At 41.2% G+C, this 20,031-nt stretch overlaps 1 protein-coding gene across 4 annotated transcripts in view; it reads left to right on the top strand.

The window, feature by feature from the left end:
• Window positions 1-20,031, top strand: part of REXO5 (RNA exonuclease 5) — a 31,828-nt gene that overhangs the window by 10,636 nt on the left and 1,161 nt on the right. For 2 of the 4 annotated variants that reach the window (XM_081131517.1, XM_081131520.1), the window contains 14 exons: window positions 374-517; window positions 3,194-3,282; window positions 4,285-4,400; window positions 6,660-6,798; window positions 6,948-7,042; window positions 8,036-8,138; window positions 10,335-10,438; window positions 11,153-11,273; window positions 12,557-12,661; window positions 13,146-13,283; window positions 14,850-14,942; window positions 15,463-15,679; window positions 15,886-16,073; window positions 16,950-17,068. In XM_081131517.1, coding sequence (XP_080987643.1) covers window positions 374-517; window positions 3,194-3,282; window positions 4,285-4,400; window positions 6,660-6,798; window positions 6,948-7,042; window positions 8,036-8,138; window positions 10,335-10,438; window positions 11,153-11,273; window positions 12,557-12,661; window positions 13,146-13,283; window positions 14,850-14,942; window positions 15,463-15,679; window positions 15,886-16,073; window positions 16,950-17,068 — 1,771 coding nt within the window. The remainder of the gene's footprint in view (window positions 1-373; window positions 518-3,193; window positions 3,283-4,284; window positions 4,401-6,659; window positions 6,799-6,947; window positions 7,043-8,035; window positions 8,139-10,334; window positions 10,439-11,152; window positions 11,274-12,556; window positions 12,662-13,145; window positions 13,284-14,849; window positions 14,943-15,462; window positions 15,680-15,885; window positions 16,074-16,949; window positions 17,069-20,031) is intronic. The other 2 variants (XM_081131519.1, XM_081131518.1) reach the window with 2 other exon arrangements.

Raw genomic sequence — 20,031 nt, 5'->3', positions numbered from 1 at the left:
AGTAGATTTTGCTAGAATGGGCTGTTAGGAGTCGCAGGCACTGTAATGGACAGGTCTAATATACCAATTATATGAATTCTGCCTTCAAGACCCAGCTAATCTTTTCTTCTCTTGAACCATCTCTGACCACTCCAGCCAGTGTATTGTCTTCCTTTTCCTTTTATAGCCCTTGTATTATAGACCATTTGGAACTTACTTTCTTTGTTTTCCTACAACTGTATTAGGGTGCAAGCTCCTTAAAAAAGTTGGGGTTGGGTCTTGCACATCTTTTGATTTTCTCCATACTTACCTTTACAATATTAGGAGCCATGTCCTTTGAGGTCTCTTAAACACAGATTGAATGAGATACATTCAGTTGTCCTTCTTGTTTCAGGGTCTTTACCTTCTGCCAGTTCAAAAGTCAGCATCAATCTGCAGAATGACCCCATCATTCAAAAGTATGGCTGTAAGAAAGTGGGCTTGACCCAATGCCTGCTCACAAAGGAGGAAATGAAAACATTTCACTTTCCATTACAAGGTTGGTTTAGATTTAATCTGATGTTGGTAACAATATAAGAATATCTAGCAGTTTATGTAAAAATAATACTGTTGAAAATTTTTTTTGGTTTTCTTTTTGGCTACTTTCCAAGTGACTTGTTCTATCTTCTGTTAATGGAGAATTATTTTAAGTGCAACGTTTCCTAAAGTGTAGGATGTGTACCATGTTGGTATAGTGATGATTTGAGGTAGTACATGAATGGGACCTTAAATAGCATTGAAATATTTAATGGGAAAGTTATTCCTTTCTCAGTTTTCTTTCATTTCTTCTTAGTATATTAAAAAGTCATTATGTCTTTAACACTTCTTCAATACTTCTAATCCTCCCTCCTCCACCCCCATTTTCTTCACCAAATAGAGCAGGCCTGGGCTCGGCCTTGGTCAGCAAGAATTTAATAGAAATGATTTGATTTCATTTAACGTATTTGTTTGTTTGTTCATTTGTTAATCCTCACCCTAGGACATTTTTTCCATTGATAGAGTGGAAGTAAAGGGGTAGGGGGAGAGAGAAACATCAATATGAGAGAGAGACATCAATTGGTTGCTTCCTGCATGTGCCAGGGATCAAACCTGCAACCCAGGCACGTGCCCTTGACTGGGAATTGAACCCAAGATCCTTAGGTGCACAGACCGAAGCTCTGTCTACTGAGCTACACTGGCCAGGGCTCATTTTATTTTCTTTATTAGCTCTTAATCACAGCAGTGATGTTAATTTTTTTTTTTTAAATCAGCTCTATTGAGATATAACTAACCTACCATACAATTCACCCATTTAAAGTGTACAGTTAAAAAAAAAAAGTACACAGTTCAGTAGTTTTTAGTATGTTTTTAAGAGCTTTACAGGCATCACCACAATCAATTTTAGGACACTTATTATCCCAAAAGAAACCCCATACTACTGTTTCTCCCACAACACCCTTAGCCCTAGTCAACCACTAATCTATTTTCTGTCTATAGATTTACCTCCTGTGGACATTTCATATAAATGGAATCGTGGTCTTTTGTGCCTGGCTTCTTTCATTTAACATAAAGTTTCAAGGTTCATCCATGTTGTAGCATGTATCAGTACTTCATTTATTTTCATTCTAATCCTGCTCTGTGTATGAATATATCACATTTGATTTAAGTATTCATCAGTTGATGGACACGGGGCTTGTTTCCACTTTTTGGCTTTTATGAGTAATGCTGCTATGAACATTTAGGTACAAGTTTTTGTTTGGACATATATTTTCATTTTTCTTGGTTATATGTACTTAGTAGTGGAATTGCTGGGTCATTAGGTAACTCTGTTTAACATTTTGAGGAACTACCAGGCTATTTTCTAAAGCAGCTATACTGTTTTAGATTCCCACCAATGTATGAGGGTTCCAATTTCTGCACATTCTTACCAATACTTGTTATTCTCTGTCTTTTTTATTACACCCATTGTAGTGGGTGTGAAGTGGTATCATTGTGGTTTTATTTGCATTTCTCTGATGGCTGATGATGTTGAGCATCTTTTCCTATGCTTATTGGCTATTTGTATATCTTTTCAGATCCTGTGTCCAATTTTTAATTGGGCTGTCTTTATTATTGAGTTATTAGAGATCTTTATATATTCTGGAAACAAATTTCCTTTTAAAATAAATTTAAGTGAAAACGCTCTCTGTAAAATAGTTTATATACCTTAGGGTTTCTATGAGGACTAAATGAGTTATTGTACAAAAGTGGTGGCTAGCACATAGTGCTATACAATGTTAGATATTTTTTATCATTATTGCCACTGATAATATAGGTGAGGAGGGCAGCAAGTATATGTCTCCCAGATTTGAGGATGCTTCTCTTTTCTGACCTGGATCATATTTGGGTGATTTCAGTTGTAATCAGTTAGCAATTTCAGGATACTGTGGCATAGAAACTGGTCAAAACTTTTCAAACTCTCTTTTGTTTCTAGTCAGACAAGATCTAGGTATGACCTTTTATTGGCAGCCTCTGTATGAAAGTTGGAGTCTTCAGTGATCCAAATGCTTTCAGACCTCTGAGCTAAATATGCCTAGTTATTGATTTAGAGTACACAAGGAGGGGGGGTACCCTAGCTGAACTTCTGTAGGAAGTTTTCAGGGTATGATTTCAGAAAATGGAAGCACATTTCTAGACACAGATTTCAAGAGAGATTTCCAGGGTAGAGTTGGGTGCAGGGTGCACTGGTGACTATTACATAAACCTTTTGCTTACAGTGAAATCCTTTTAGATCTTTGACAGGATAGAACCTCATCCCTAGTGTCTCTTCCTTTGTTTAGGAAAGAAAAATGCCACATCCAGTCATTTGCATACTTTATTCATCCTTCCTTAGTGCCTACTTGGAAATGTCTAGTGCCTTTGGACTCAGCCACAGTTTAGTTACAGTCTCTTTTCTAACAGGAGGAAAAATTGTTCCTTGGTAACTTTCGGGAAGCCCAGGCTCTATTCTCTCTTTTAACAGCAATGTTTGTTATTCTTCCAGAATCTAAAAGTGAGGGGATGGAGAAAACTTGAGGACAGATGGTCTCTTTTTTAATCTTTATTTTTCAAGTGTCTCACTTAAAGAAGGTGCCCAGCAAATGTGTTATTTCAGGTTTCCCAGGATGAATGTAATGATGTTTATCATCTCTGGTTCTAAGGTAACCTTTTCTTCTAGGTTTTCCTGAGTGTGAAAACTTCGTACCAACCAAATGTAATGGTCCTGTAACAGACAAAAGTCCTCTCTTTGGACTTGACTGTGAAATGGTAAGTACTACTTTTTCAACTGGAGTGTTGCAAACTAGGGCCTAGTGGATGATGTCTTGATTCCAGTGCACCAGTGAACCAGTGCATTCAGTTCCAGTGTTCATTTTAAATAACTGAAAGTAGACTCTTTCACTCACATTTTAGAAAACTTAGATCTGTGCTCCAGGATGAAGACTAACTATCACATAAGTTTTTTCTAGTTGCTATGTTTAATGAAACCTTTGTACATTAACTCCTGTCTTTTGAACAAGTGATTTGTTTGTTGCCTTGAAGACTTTGCCTCAATTACCATCTGTTAGGCTTAGTTTTGTACATGTAAGATCAGAAGTAGGATTTCCCTGCTTAAGCTCCCTTGTGTTTTACTTTTTCTAATTAGTAAGTCTCCCTTCAAAGACATTGCATCCCCTCTCATTTAGTGCTTAGGTGACAGTTTCTCTATTCTTCAGAGTGGCTAAGAGCTAAAGTTTTGGAATCTGTCATGTCACAGTGTGTATCCTGGCTTTGCCTGTTAGTGGATTTGTCATCTTGGACAAATTCCCTAACCTCCCTCAGCTTCAGCTTTTCTCTCTGGAGTGGGGACAACAGTAGAGGCTATTTCAAAGGGTTATTATGAGGTGGTGTATATAAAATGGCTTAGTACTGCATTAGGTGATGATAAAGTATGCTAATAAGAATAACTTATCAGGTGGTACTTAACTTAATATTGGGATGTAATATACACTTAATAAATGATATAATTATGATTGATGTTATTATTCCCATTCATCTTCCTTAAGCACATCCTTCCCAGAGAAATTTTACTGTATTGGTCACGTTAAGTAAATGCTCAGCAGCCTGCCTAGCTTTAATTTCATTCATACTGGATCCTCAGGTCAGCAAAAGGCTGTGCTGTTGTCACCGGGACCCCAGTAGATTAGGGTAGATGGCAGTTGACATAGTCTGAATAACAGGCTATGTCAAAGTTCCACAGTGCAGGAGCCTGATTATGTCCTGGTCTTTCAGTGCCTCACATCTAGGGGAAGAGAACTAACACGCATCTCACTGGTTGCTGAAGGAGGTGGCTGTGTTATGGATGAACTCGTTAAACCTGACAAAAAGATTTTGGACTACCTCACCAGGTATTTTTTACCTTGCCTTTAGCTTTAGTCTAGAGCTGTCAGACTAAAGTGGAATGAGACTTCACAGAAATAGCCTGTAGCTTCTATTTAGTTAGGTATGACCTACTTATATATATATATTATCGAAGAAAAGGCTGGGGCACAACTGTAATCTTTTTTTTATGCCTTTATTGATTTCAGAGAGGAAGGGAGAAGGAGAGAGAGAGAAACATCAATGATGAGAGTCATTGATTGGCTGCCTCCTGCACGCCCCTGACTGGGGATCGAGCCGGGAACCAGGGCATGTGCCCTGCCCGGGGATTGAACCGCGATCTCCTGGATCATAGGTCAGTGCTCACCCACTGAACCAAGTCAGCTGGGGACAGCTGTAAATTTTAATACTGAAATTGCACAGCGCCAGTGTCTAATGCTCTTACCCTTCTTGCTCTCTAATCTTCCTGTGACCTCAAGTCAACAGAATATTATCTTCCTTGTCATAGAATCTCCCAGTTAATCATCTAGCAACTGCCAAACAGCTGGAGTGTTGCTTTCTGATAAGACCTCATCTGAAAAATCTGTAAATCATTGGGCAGTCAAATGATCTTAGAGGTTAGTCTGCCCTGACCTCAAAAAACAAAACTAAACTAAACTAAGTTTTTTCATGACAAATTTGAAGCTCAACTATTTTTCTCTTTTCAGAGATTAGCATGTAATTTCATATGTATACACTACAGTGATTAGGCAGAGAAAAGCCAGTGAGACATTATTGTTTCTGCCCATTGAAGTTATAGCTATAGATTCATGCTTACTTAGGTACCAAGAGGCCATCATAATGATAAAGACTGTCCTAGGCCCTGGCCAGGGTAGCTCAGTTGCTTGGAGCATTGCCCCGATGGACCAGAGTTGCAGGTTTGATCCCCAGTCAGGGCATATACCAAGAATCAACTAACGAATGCATAAATAAACTGGAACAACAGATCCGTTTTTCTTTTTCTCACTCTCTCTTCCTCTCTCTAAAAATCAATGAAGTTAAAAAAGGCTGTACTATTAGCAGGCATGATAATTAGTTTCATAGGAAATAGTCATAGATGTATGTATAAGCGTGTTTGTCACAGAATTGCAAAATTAGGGAATATAAATATCTGAAAAGTAGAGGGTTGATTAAAATATGGTAACATCCGTATAATGGCGTATTCTGTAACCTTTTCAAAGGATGTGCTGTAATAGGTTAATTGATGTGAAAGTTTGTTCATGATCTATCACAAATGATAAAAGTCATGTAATAAAGTAGTGTATGCATTATTGTTATTTTTTTATTGATTTTTTTTTTTAGAGAGAGGAAGGGAGAGAGACAGAGAGTTAGAAACAATGATGAGAAATAAACATCATCCATCAGCTGCCTCCTGCATGCCCCCTACTGGGGAGCGAGCCCACAACTGGGGCATGTGCCCTGACTGGGAATTGAACCATGACCTCTTGGTTCCAGGGTCGATGCTCAACCACTGAGCCATACAGGCTTATCTATTATTTTTATCTTGTGTGTGCTCCAACCAGGGATCGACCCTGCAACCTTGCTGTATCGGGACGACACTCTGGCCAGGGCAGTTTATTTGTTTGTTTTAATTTATTGATTTGAGAAAGAGAAAGAAACAGAAACATCGATTTGTTGTTCTACTTATTTATGCATTCATTGGTTGAATGCATGCCCTGACCAGGGATTGAACCTGAAACCTTAGCAGGGACAATGCTCTAACAACTGAGCTATCCTGCCAGGGCCATAAAGTAGCATATGCATTATGATTGCATTTTTATAAAAAGGAAATATATAAATGAATATAATAAAAAAATAGGAATGGGTATTTACTAAAATGTAAAAGGTGGTGATCTCCGGGTGGTGAGATTAGGGGTAATTTTAAATTTCCTCTTTGCTTATTTGTTTTTGTTTCTTTTAATCCTCACCCGAGGATATTTTTTTTCCATTGCTTTTCAGAGAGAGTGGAAGGGAGAGAGCGAGAGAAACATCAATGTGAGAGAGACACATTGATTGGCTGCAACCCAGGCATGCACCCCAGGCCGGAATCAAACCCAGGACCCTTCAGTCTGAGGGCGATGCTCTAACTACTGAGCCAAACCGGCTAGGGCTTCTTATTTGTATTTTTAACCTTTCAACACAGACCGTATATTAATTTTTTTTTTTTTTAATATTCTTTTGAAATTACTTTCTAGGGAGGAAAACTTGTTAATATCCTGGCCTGTCCATTTCTCTTTTTTTATTGAAAGCTACTCAGGAATCACAAAGAAGATTCTGAACCCAGTAACGACCAAACTCAAGGATATCCAGAGACAGTTAAAGGCACTACTTCCTCCTGATGCTGTGTTAGTGGGCCACTCCTTAGACTTGGATCTCAAAGCACTGAAAGTGAGTATCTGGTGTAGGACTTAGTTTTTCTAGTATATGTGCCTGTTCCATTTATCTCAGATATAAAGCCTTGGGCTCTTCTTTCCCCAGCCCACTTGTTTTTTCCTTTAGCATAAGCTGCTACTCATTCTATTCTCTTTCCTCCTCAGATGATACATCCATATGTTATTGATACATCATTGCTTTACGTCAGAGAGCAGGGCAGAAGATTTAAGCTAAAGTTCTTAGCCAAAGCTATTTTGGGGTAGGTTTATTTGTGTATTATAATATTATCCTGACAAAATTGCATGTAAGTTAGCATATAGTATCTTATTTAATCCATATTGAAAAATTTGGAGTCTCTGTTCTCCCTCTTAGTTTGTAAGCATTATTCTTTTTATTTCTTATGAATCCTGGGATCCTAACTCCAGAGAGAAGTATGACACGAAATGAAAAAATTTTTGGAAATACTAGAAGGGCTTTATATGCACAGCTGAGGATTGATGGATAGATTTGGACAGGAAGGGTCATAAAAGCTAACCAAATTTCAAAACATGACATTTCTATATTGGATATATTCTGTTACAGACAGATGTTCATTATGCTGTAGTACAGTTTAAAATAGCCCAAAAAACTGCAACTATCCTATAGGACTGGTTGAATAAATTATGGCTATATGTGTTACTGAATACTTTGTTATTGTTGTTCAAAAGATTGTGAAGGATCTAATAAGGAAATCTCTCTATGATACTACTGAGAATAAAATGGAAATCAGAACAAACTCTATAGATGCTTAGACAGTGATATGATGTAGATTAGATTTACCTGTATCTGTCGATATAAACATGTATTTTTTTAAGATTTAAAAAAAAAAAAAAAAAATAACCATAAAGGATTTAAATACATACAGACACTTATGTACAGATAGAAAATTTCTGGAAGGTAACTTTAAACAATGGTTACTTCTAAGAAATGAGACAAAGGAAGTGGGGAGTAGGTAAGAGACTTTTTATTGGGTAGCCCTTTGTCCTTCAGAAGATATGCTTGCTGTGGACAAAGTCATTCCTGACCATTCTACATCCTTAGTATGTCTCTCAGGTCCTGGCAGTTAGGAATGAAGGAGTCTTGATAGTTGTGATACAAAGCTGATTTATCAGAATGCTGAAATTTTACGTATAACCAGAATATTTGAGGTAGTTGAAAGAACCTATCATTAAAAAATACTCCCAGATATGTCAATTTTATGTTGCTTTTCCAGGAAGGATATTCAGAGTCCAGGTAGACTTGGTCATGATGCCACAGAAGATGCTAGAACAGCCCTTGAATTGGCTCAGTATTTTCTTAAATATGGCCCAAAGAAGGTTAGTATCCTTGACCTTTGTATTTACTTTTCCTAAAATTACGGGACTAGAACAGGTAGTCACAGACTGCCATCTCCTGTTACCTTTTTTTACAAAAATGGGAGTGTAATTCAAGCCAAGCCTGTATGCAGAAGGAAGACCTGTATCACTAGCTTGGCGCAGTGGTGAAGTGTGTAGTCTCTGAAGTCTGCTTTCAAATATGTGACCTGGGTCAATTTTTCTGAACAACTTTGGTTTCTAGATCTGTAAAATGGGAACACATTTCTCTGGGACATTGATGAGGGCAAATGAGAGATTATGTATAAAGCTCTTAGCTTAGTGTCTTGAATACTATATTAAGCACCATAATGTGGTGTTGGTAATTTTAGCTGATGCTAATTCTAATAAATATAAAAATCTGCATAGACTGTTGCTCTCTTGGGGTGGGTATGGGGAGCATACCATTGTTTCAATAGCAGTGCAGTGGGTGTAGATGAGATACGGGAGATACTTGAAGAGGACATAGTTTATAGTAGACCTTGTTATACCACATTCTAACCTATTAGATTGTCCCATTGCGTAATAGGTTCTATCATGATTCCATTATGAAATAAATGGTAGTCCACATAGGATAATAAACTGCCAGAATAGTGTTTTGTGTCATGGTGGTAGAAAGGCATTCTAAAATGCCTACTGGGCATATAAATAACAATAGCCACCATTCACTAAGATCTTACTAAGAATGGTGTTCTAAAATGCTCTATGTACATGATCTTATCCTTACAGCAACCCTGTGAGTTAACTTATTATCTCAATTTTATGTGTGAGCATTCTGAGATTTTGAAAAGTTAGATAATTTAATCTAGAGTGCCACAGCTTGTGAGAGGTGGAGCCAGGATGCAAACCCAGGTCTGTCAGATTCCAAAGCCTATCTTTGCTCTACATTAGGGGTTGGCAAACCTTTCTATAAAGGTCAGATAGTAAATATTTTAGGCTTTATAGGCCATACTGTCTCTCACAGCTAGTCAACTTACGTCAATGAAAGGGCACAGCTGTGCTCCAGTAAAACTTTTACAGACATTGAGCTAGACTTGACCCGATGACTAGAATGTGCCAGCCCCTGATCTAAACCACAACAGAAATTCTAAACTTTTTCATCTCAGGACCTATTTACCCTCAAAGGGCTTTTGTTTATGTAGATCATATCTATCAACATTTACCATATTAGAAATAAAATGTGAAGAAAAATCATCTTAATATTTATTAATTTGTTTTAAATATCAAAAATGATGTTAACACAGAAATGAATTTTTCTGAGAAAACATTTTCAAAAAAATTGATGTGAAAAGTATTGTTTTACATATTTTGCAAATCTCTTTAATGTCTAGCTTAATAGCAGACAAGTGACTTTCTCGAGTTGTTTAGTTGGAGAGGACCTCATGAACTTCTGAAAGGGTCTCTGGAACCCTCAGGAGTTCTCGAACCACACTTTGAGAACCACACTTTAAAACTACTGCGTTCTATTATGCTGCTGCTCAAGTTCCAGTGAAAATTGTATCTCACTGGGGTAAAACCTAAGGAAATCTGAATTAAGCTGACTTTAGTTAATTACTTATCAGTAATGGTTCATTAACTGTCAAATGTACCATATTAATCTAAGATATTAATCATAGTTGAAAATAGGAAGCCTCTGTACTATCTTTGTAATTTTTCTGTAAATGTAATACGATTCTAAATAAAAAGTTTGTATCTCACTGCCTACATTACAACTCCCAAGTGGTCTCCCACTGTATGGAAGCAGAATAAACTAGAATAGACTTCATGGTTTTGAATTAAACCAATAAAAAGTCTTATTTTGATGTTGCTGTAAAAGCTGTTCTTTTGTCATTTCCAAATGCGTGTTTGCGGAGGAGTAAATTTTAAGTGACGAATGAATCATGAGCCAAAATTGCCATCCCTTTTCACTTAGCCCTACTTGGCCTTTTCCCATATGCATGTGACAACATCAACAGCTGGTAACAGATTGCCGTTCTGTCTAGGCCATCTGAAACCATCTGGTAACTATTGAAGCCAGCCTGGGACCAGGACAATGGCAAAGCCACTGTCTACAGAAGCAGGGAACACCACTTGAGTGGATTTTTCTTGGATTTAGTTAGTTTTTTACCTCAAATGATCTGCAAGAAATTAGATGATTTTTACCACTTTATTTTCATCAAGATTGCAGAACTAAATCTGGAGGCACTAGCTTATCACCCAGAGCTGCAAGCAGCAGGCCCGGCACAGAGCGGTGCAGCAGATGTTGTTCAGCAGCCAAGTGCAAGGTAACAGTGTTCAGTTCCGAACAAGAGAAAAGACAAATGGGGTATCTGGTTTCTTAACAACAAAACCTGGGAATTTGTTTTCTCCTTTGAGTCTGTTAAAAAATGTCTACCAATAGTGTAACATTCTTCCATCACAAAACCATGCAGAGGAAAAGACCACCGTCTGCCCCAAATAGTATCTGTTTTGCTAATTTTCTTAATCTAGTGACTGGTTTTACAATGACTTCCTTATAAAAAAGCAAGACATTGAAATACATTGAACTAAGTAGCCTTAGGAGAGATGATGGTAGGTGTTTTGATTAGAAGACAGAGGAACTCTGGAAGTCCTCTACAGCTTTGATGTATTGCCCAGATTGGGGGGGAAACAAAGCACAAGCTCTGAAGAGGTTTGTCTACACCATGATACACACGTCAGGTCCGTAGAATCTGGCCCGAGCTCTGATAGGGAGCGTTTGAGTGTGTTTGTTCTCCCTGCACAGAGCAGCATTGTCCAGTGGTCTCTGCAGTGATGGAAATGTGCTGTCTCTGCAGTAAGTTCTACAGGTTGGGTACTGTATGTGTGACTAGTGCAAGTGAGGAGCTGACTTTTTATTTCATTTTAATCTTAATAGCTACGTGTTGCTAGTGGCTGATACATTAGACAGGCAGGAGTCTAGAGGAATAACTCTAGGGTTTGGGAAAACTGTTGTTCTCACTTTGGCCTCTTCTTTACAGTGTTCTAGAATGCTTGGAGTCAATGGGTCAGAAGCTCCTTTTCTTGACCCGGGAGGAAGATACTAGTGAACTTTCTTCTTCCAGAAATTGTCAAACTGTTAAGTGCCTTTCAAATAAAGAGGTGAGTGGCCTGCTGCCTCTTTGAAGGTTGCTTCCAGAGCAGAGGGGAATGTAACCCTTTGCAACTCTTACAAGTGTCAAGCTTTTTTCATTAGCACGTTGACTACTAATAGAAGCCTGGCTTCTGTCTCACATCTTGTGTTGGGCACTTTCTGTCCCAGTTACCCCACAGGAGCAGAACTGTCAGCCTCTAGTGTCTGCTTCCAGAGCCTAGCAGGCCTGTGGCTTTGGCCTTGCACACTATTTTGAAATTTTGTTGTTTCTTGTTCATAGAGATGTTTATCTTGGTCTTTAACCTGACTTCTTTTCTGTTTTCTCTTTTTCTATTTTATCTGTCATTGCTGTGTGTGTAAAGCAGGAGGGATGCATCAGGGCATGAACATATTTTCTCCAGGTTGCTCTATACTTGGTCAGGTTGGGGAGGAGCACGAATGGGGCATGCAAAGCACCACAGCCTTTCTTGTGCCTTTGGATGGATTCCCTTCTTGATTTGATGTTGGTCTGGGTGCTGTAGCTTCTCAACTGGCCTCTAGAATTCTCACAAAGGTATTCTGGTCTGTGTATTATTAACTTGGTGTCTGGGAGAGAGAGGACCTGAAGCTTTTTAAAAGTGTTTCTTTTGAGAATGATGTTGTGGTGCTGGGAAGAATTTAGGGGTTTATAATGTTCTTGAGAGGGATTGGTGTTCATCTGTTTATCTTTTTTCAAGATCCTTCATTTTCCCCCTTATTTCCTTATTTCCCTTCATTGCAGTGTCTCCAAGGAACTGTTACCTCTTCTCTGTTTCTGATACTTCCAGAAGCACTGCTTCTCTGAGGCTGCCAGTTCTGACCTGTGTTCACTACTTGTGCTTTTTCTCTCTCAGGTGATTTGGTTTGTGCTTCATGTAAGTCTCCCTGCCCCATGGTTTTTTCCAGAGTCTCTCAAGCCTTTTCTCCTTGCTCTCTTTACTCACAGGTTTGCACCAGTATGAGATGGTGGGAGCTCTGTTGGAATTGAACTTATTTCTTTCCTTAGAGGAAATCTGAAGGTTGTAGTCATCTCTGTTTCTTAGTAATGCTAAAGGTATGGGTCATATGTGATTTTATTCTCTTTACTGACTGTATGGTTTTTCTAGGAGGCTGTGTGGTGTCACCATTTTCTTCCAGACCTTGAAGTCAGCCCTATATTTCTTCTTAATATGGGTAAAGAGATAAGCATTGTTTCTATTATCATGGCTCACCTCCAGGAGCCACAGCAGATTATTAGGTGCCTGCCTCACCCAGGCTGTGCTGTCCTCTGCAGGTCCTCGAGCAGGCCAGAGTGGAAATCCCCCTGTTTCCCTTCAGCATCGTCCACTTCTCCTTTGAACCCTTTTCACCCACCCTCACTGAGGAGATGAACAATAGGGTAAGTTGAATGGGTTCTACTGAGTGACTGACTTAATGACTTAGAATCTCCCGCCTCAAGGAAAGTAATACGTACTTAATGAAGTTCACTGTTTATTTCTCCAGATTTTTTTGTATGTGTATTTTAACATATTAGAAAATACACTTTTATAAAAATCCGATTCAGACCACAGATACTGTTTTGCAGCTTTATTTTTTCATTTAACAGTATACCTGGTACCTCTGTCCATGTCAGCACATCAACTTACTTCCCTTGTTTTCAGTGGCTCTGTAGTGTCCTGTTGTGTGACAGACCTGTTCATTGTCATCATTTGTGCTCCATAAGTGTTTGCTCTTCCAAATGATCATGGCAATTTGCCAGATGTTGGTTTGTGATGAGAAATTCCGTGAAGTGGAATTATCCCATGTTCTGACTTAGGGTTCCTTAGACTTGACTGAATTCTGTCCCACATCCGCCCCTCACCATGTTCTGTTGTTCCTTGTAGATGAGGATCAAGTGGACAGAGATATCAACTGTCTATGCTGGGCCGTTTAGCAACGACTGCAACCTCGGGGCCCTGAAGAGGCTATTTAAGAGCTTCGGCCCAATCCAGTCAATGTCTCTTGTTCTTGAAACCCATCAGGTAATGATACAATGAAACGCAGATTCTGACCTTTTAGACCAGCTCTGGAAATTTAGTTTCCAACTGGGGCCATTTGGATAACAAATATTAGTGATGTGAGCTTAATTGTCACCAACTGGAGTATGAGCCGTGGTCTATCTGATGGCAGCAGTTCAGTTGTTGACCCACAAGAGTATGTACTCAGTATTGACAGGTCTGATTGTTTGGTTTTGTTTTGAGAATTGAGAAATCTGCCAATTTTTGTAGGTTGGCTCCAATTTTCTTAAATACCACTTGAGCCAGGCAAAAAATATGGCTCCTGGTTGAATGTAGCCTATGGACTTCCTGCTCATGGCCTCAGCTTTAAGTGATAAAATGCCCTTTCCAAAAGAGCAGTGGCCCTGGCAGATGTGGCTCAGTAGCGTTGGCCCCCAGCACTGAAGGGTCTCAGGTTCGATTCCCAGTCAGAGGCATGTACCTCTGTTGTGGGTTTGCTCCCCACCCCTGGTTGGGGCACATGTTTGGAGCAACCAGTTGATGTGTCTCTCTCACATCGTATTTCTCTCTCTCTCTCCCCCCCCTCCCCCCTCTCTCCCCCTCTCCCCCCCCTTCCTCCCTTTCATTCTCCCTGAAAAGCAGTGGAAAAAAATATCGTCAGGTGAGGATTAACAACAACAAAAAAAGAGTAGTGACTTCCATGTCTTGGGAAATCTCTGTAGGGCTTTACTCTCTCTGGGCTCATAGCTGGATTGAGATGTGGGAGGAACGTTATGGCTGGGCTTTTGTTGCTGCTGCTATTGTCAGTTCTCCAGTCTCTTGGAGTAAGTTTTGTTACTTACATTAAAACTCTCTAAATTAATTTTCAAAAAAAGTTATGCTTGCGGGTGGTTTAAAAAATTCATACTATTTAAAAGGACTCAACAAGGAAGCCTCCATCTTCATGGCTGTAGCAGGAAGTCGGTAAAGACTGAAGGATGGGCAGGGTATGTCCAAGGACTAACTTCTATAACTTTTTTTTGGTAAAATATACATAAAATTGCCTCTTTAACCATTTTTACCAAGTAAATTTTCTCCAGAGCTGGTTCGTCATCCCCCACTGCAACACTGCCCATTCAATCACTCCCCAGTCCTCTCTCCCCCAGGCCGGTCACCGCTGTTCTGTTTCCTATCTTTATGAATTTGATTACCGTATGCCATCATGTAAGTGGAGTCATACAGTATTTGTCCTTTTGTGTCTGGCTCTTCCACTTAGCACATATGTTCTCAGGGTTCATCCGTGTTGAACTGTGTCAGAATTTCGTTCCTTTTCAATCCTGAGTGTTATTCCATTGTGTCAATATGCCACCTTTTGTTTATCCTTTCATCCACCCGTTAGTTGTTTCTGCGCTTTGGCTGTTCTGAATAATGCTGCTGTGAAGACGGGTGTGCGGGCATCTCTGAGACCTGATTTCATCACTGTCTAGCCCAGTGCAGCAAGGACATCCGGTCTGGTGGTTCTGACCACTGTAGCTTGATCCTCTTGCCAGCCCCTTCTCTGGCAGTTTGAGCCTGGAGAGCAATTGTAAGGAAATCTTGCTTTTTCTGCAGCCACATTTCTGTATACAATACGAAGTCCTGGAGGCTGCCCAGCTGGCCATAGAGTCCTTGGATGGCATTTTGGTAGATGATACCTGCATCAAGGTAGGGTGGCCAGAGAAGGCAAAAAGCAGCACCCTTCCCTCAGCCCTGGCGTAGCACAGCCTGTGTTTACGGTTGCCTAAGACGTGACAGCTTTTGTTTTTGTCAAATCAGCCTGGGCAACATGGGGTCGTCCTTGTACTCATTATCACTGCTTAGTGCCCAGCTTATTTATTCAGAGTGATTTTTTGTGTGGTTGACTTTTCCTTTGACTTTCAGGGGATCAGATGGTACTATTTTGAAGTTTCTTATGCAAGTAAACAATCCCATGGGATAGAAGACAGGGAACTGGTTTCCATTGCTGGGTGGTGAGGGGGAGGAAAGGAGGAGGGAGTGTATTTAAATAAAATATTTACATATCCGTATCGCCTATTAAGTCTCTGCCATAGTCCCGTTAGGCAGTTACCAGTAGCCTCCTTATACAGATGAGGAAACTGCAAAGTGAAGTTACTTGCTAGTATATAACAGGCATGGGGGTTGAGGTGGTGACTTTCTACCACCAACGCCATCTTTCCTTGGTTAGGTGCAGAGGCCTGTGACGGAGCTCACCCTTGATTGTGACACCTTTGTGAATGAGCTGGAACGAGACTCTGAGAACCGAGGTACCATTTACCTGTCCGGAGTGAGCGAAACCTTCAGAGAACACCTGTTGCAGCATTCCAACCTCTTTTTTGGCCTGGAAGCTGTGATCTTGCCTAAAGATCTTAAAAGTGGAAAGCAGAAAAAATACTGTTTCCTGAGTAAGTATATGCCACTGAATGTAGCCTTGGGGAATACGGGGGACGTGATGACATCAGAAAGATGTTTCCCAGGTAGTCCTCCTGGGCTGGACCAGGCCAGCAGCTCTGGTTTTGTTCTTTTCCCTTGACTCTGGTTGGGTTCCGGCTTGGTGATCAGATTGCTTTTCTGGCAACCAGAATAACAAAACTGGTATTCTTGCTTTCAGAATTCAAAAGTTTTGGCAGTGCCCAGAGGGCCCTCAACATTCTCACAGGCAAGGACTGGAAGCTGAAAGGCAGACATGCCCTAACCCCGAGGCACCTCCACTCATGGCTCAGGGGCTTTCCTCTTGAATCTGGAAGGCCCCCAGGACTTCGCGTCGTACCTCCTCCTTCAGAGCAGCAGGTTTTGCAGGTGAGTGAAGGAGGGGGTCATGGCGTCCTGGAAAGGGAGCTGGTTTACCTGGCCTTCTGATGGTCATGGACCTTAGGAGAGTCCTGGTCAAGTGACACTCAGCCTTTAGTCTTTTTCTGCCCTGAAACTAGTCTTATTTCACTCTCCATCATTTTTTTCTCCATGATCTCATACTCTCTTGCCTTCTGCATACATGCTAAAATCTGGTTTTTGTCCTTGAGGTGGCTGTCTCTGGGACTTTGAAGTATTGATTTAGGAGGTTGGAGAGCTGGACAAGTCTTTAGTGATCTGGGGTTTCTAAAAGTACACATACACAATTTTTGGTGGTCCTAAATGGACTTTTTTTCACTTTCATAGTTATGAACTTGTTTATAAGCACCCATTAAGATATACAACAACCACATTCATTGAACCTGTGATTACATGGACAGTATTATTTTAATGATGCTAAGGAAGAAAGTGACTATTAAGAAAAACCCTCAGAGGGATACACAAGCAGAAGGTACAGGTGGAATGTGAACAGCTGCAGTTTGGGAACTCTTGTCCTAGTCTAGTTTCCTAGCTGGTGAGTGACCTTCCCAGGTCACAGTTACTAATGGCAGTGGCAGGACCAGAGCTCTCGTTAGTGCTCTAGCTCCAAGAGCTCAGGGACCTTGAGGACCCATCTGAAGGGAAGAGCAGCAGGTGTCCTCTCCTAAGCTGACTTGATGGCCTAGGGATGCTGGATTGACAGGGAACCCTGCAGTGTGAGTTCCAGCTTGGGAGTGAGGATTTATACACAGCCTTTCTGGGACCCCATTGCCCTGGAGCCTGACAGCCTCTGTGAAGGTGAGCAGAGGGCACTCTGGCTGAGTGTCAACATGGCTTTGATCCTAGACTCTGAAGTCGGACCACCCAAAGATAGCAGCCTGGCACTGGGGCCGGAAGATAGGAAAGCTCTACGACATCCTGAGCGCAGGCACCCTCTGCCTCGTCCTGCTGCCGGGAACCCAGAGGTAAGGTCTGAGGGTTGTCCCTTTGTGACTCTGGCCCCAGGACTTCAGCTGTTCTTAGAGAAAGGCCTTTTGTTGATGTCTAGCCATATAAATAGTATGTAAACACTCTTCTATAATCTTACAGGTCCCTCAAGGAGATGACTCATCCCAGTTTAAAGGCAGAAGTCTTAGGTCCCACAGCCTCTCTTGGACAGCAGGCAGTTGCCTGACTCCACTTGAGTAAAACTTTCAAGTTCTAGGGCAGTGCGCAGGCTTCACTGTGACTGGGGCCCTTTCACACATGAGAGGAGTATGCCTTTGCCTTCTCTGCCCTTCCTCCCCTTTGCCACCTCTGTTAATTTGTGATAGGGTCTGTTTTGCTGATTTTAAACTTGAGGAAAACTAGAGCAAGACTCAGGTTTCAGTCCCAGCTCTGTCACCTATGGCCTCTGACACATGGCCAAGCTACTTTCCTACTTTGGGTCTCAGTTTCCCTTCGGTAAAATTAGGGATTTTTGGAGTAAAGCAGTGATTTACAAACCCTTTTAACTATAAAGGTTTTCTTTACAAAAAACTTGTGTTAAATCTTAAAGTGTAAGACAGGCAGTTGGAGCCAGTGAGGGAACAGATGGATGAAGGAATCTGTATTGGGAGGGAGTGAGGGAGGGGTTAGATGGAGTCTGTATTGGAAGGGAGGGAGGGGGGATGGATGAAGGAGTCTATTGGGAGGGAGGGGGGGATGGATGAAGGAGTCTGTATTGGGAGGGAGGGGGGATGGATGAAGGAATCTCTGTATTGGGAGGGAGGGGATGGATGAAGGAGTCTGTATTTCGAGTGAGCGGAGGGAAGGCATTTGCTCTTTGAGCATAAATTGAAAATCATTGGATCTTATTTCTAAAAAGTCCCTTAAAATTAAGTCCCAGGTAACAGAACAACAGTGCCTAAGGCTTTGAATCCTGCATCAGAAATTTCCTGTCATAAAATCCTTGTCACAGGCATCTCAGGACCACTAGTTAGATAGGCTACCTGCTGGGCAGCTTTAGGGGACTGCTGTCTCTGAAAAACAAAAGTATTAGGTGTTCAGACTGATATTCTTTAAACAGGCATGTGGGGAGGCTAACAGCAGGAGATTAAAAAGTGACTGAAAATTGCCAACACAGCTTTTTGGTGAAGAACATGTACTGGGCAGCAGACAGACTTGCCCTGGCCAGCTTCTCAGGTCCAGTGTATGGCACTAGGGGTAGAATAGGAGACTGGTCTTCATGTTCCCCATGGTGCAGGTAAATAGCCAAGAGTGGGCCAAAGCTTTCTCCTTTCAGAAGTGGCCAAGATGTTCTTCAGTAGGTGAGGTCTTGAAGGAGCAAGTGTTGGGGTCAGGGAGCAAAAAGGCTTAGGCTGTGACTAAACCATAGGTCCTAAGATATGTTCGATAAGTCAGGAGAAAACTCTGGAAATAGCAAGTCCTACAGTAAGGAAACCTGATACTACTCCTTTCCTGTAAGTTGCCCTCTGATTTCTGTGGGTACTGATGAAACCACCAGCAGGAGCATGCAGCTTACTCTGGGCCTTGTCTGCAGCTGTATGCATGATGCCAGCAGACAACCCTGGGAAAAGCGTAAAAGTGACTCAGGAAGACAGCAAAGAGAATGGGTTTTTTTGTTTTGTTTTTTCAAAATATGTCTTTATTGAGTTCAGAGATAGGAAGGGAGAGGGAGAAAGAAAAACATCAATGAGAGAGTCATTGATCGGCTGCCTCCTGCACGTCCCCTACCAGAGATTGAGCCTGCAACCCAGGCATGTGCCCGGACTGGGAATCAAACCACGATCTCCTGGATCATAGGTTGATGCTCAACTGCTGAACCACACTGGCCGGGCTTTTTTTTTTTCTTTTTCAATCCTCACTCAAGGATATTTATTTTTTTCATTGCTTTGCAGAGAGAGTGAAATTACGGGGGGGGGGGAGGGGAGAAGCATCGATGTGAGAGAGAACCTTGGATTGGTTTCCTCCCACACGCACCCGGACCAGGGCCAGGGATCAAGCTTGCAACTAAGGTACATGCCCTTGGCTAGAATCGAACCCAAGACCCTTCAGTCCACGGGCTGTTGCTCTAACCACTGAGCAAAACCTGGTAGGGCGAAAATAGAAGGTTTGTTTATGCTGGGGGCCTGACTCCACTATTTCTGGTAGCTGCTAAAATTAATATTGAAAATATTAATATTTTGTATAATTCATCAAACCCTTAATAAGTGTCAGGCACTGTGCTAAATGCTTTGATATGCATGTTTGGTTGAGGTTGTTGAACCTCACCACTGAACAAGTGGAGAAAAAGGCTCAGATTAAGTAACTTGGCCTGAGGTCACATAGATGGCAGATGCAGTCGGGGTGAATTGTGATGACGTGACTCCTGAGCCACTCCAGCACTCAGAGCCCAGAAGGCCTCATGCTGCTTTGCTTCTGTTAAGGCATCAGGGGAGACAGCTTCTGGGTTTGTTTTTGCTTATTTCTGCCTGCTCTGCCTGAAGAGCTCTGCCACCTTCTAACCCAGTTCCATGAATATTGACTACATGGTGGCTGGGAACTAACATGGGTTAGATGACTCCTAAATTCTAAGCACTGACTAGATAGTTTACAATACAAATTATTAAGTAAGTTAATGTTCTGTAAAATTTTTCAAACAGTGCCTGCAACAGGGTAGGTGCTACAGGTGTTTTAAGTAAAAGCAACAAAAGAATAAACTCTAACAGCAATTTAAAAGGACTTGGGTGGCATGTTGCCATTATTACCTGTCACTTAAGTCATATCCCTTGAGCAGGTTATGCCTATGAGCCTCTTTTATTTGAAAAGTGGACATAATGATTATACCTGTATCAGTACCTACACCAGGTATATGAGTTCTTTTGAGGATTAAATGAGAACGCATAGAAAGTGTTCAGAGCCCTGGCCAGTGTGGTTCAGTTGGTTGGGGCATCGTCCTGTATACCAA

This window comes from Miniopterus schreibersii (genome assembly GCF_964146895.1).
Source record: "Miniopterus schreibersii genome assembly, chromosome: 3".
Classification (NCBI taxonomy): domain Eukaryota; kingdom Metazoa; phylum Chordata; class Mammalia; order Chiroptera; family Miniopteridae; genus Miniopterus; species Miniopterus schreibersii.
This window is presented reverse-complemented; position numbering and strand designations above follow the sequence as displayed.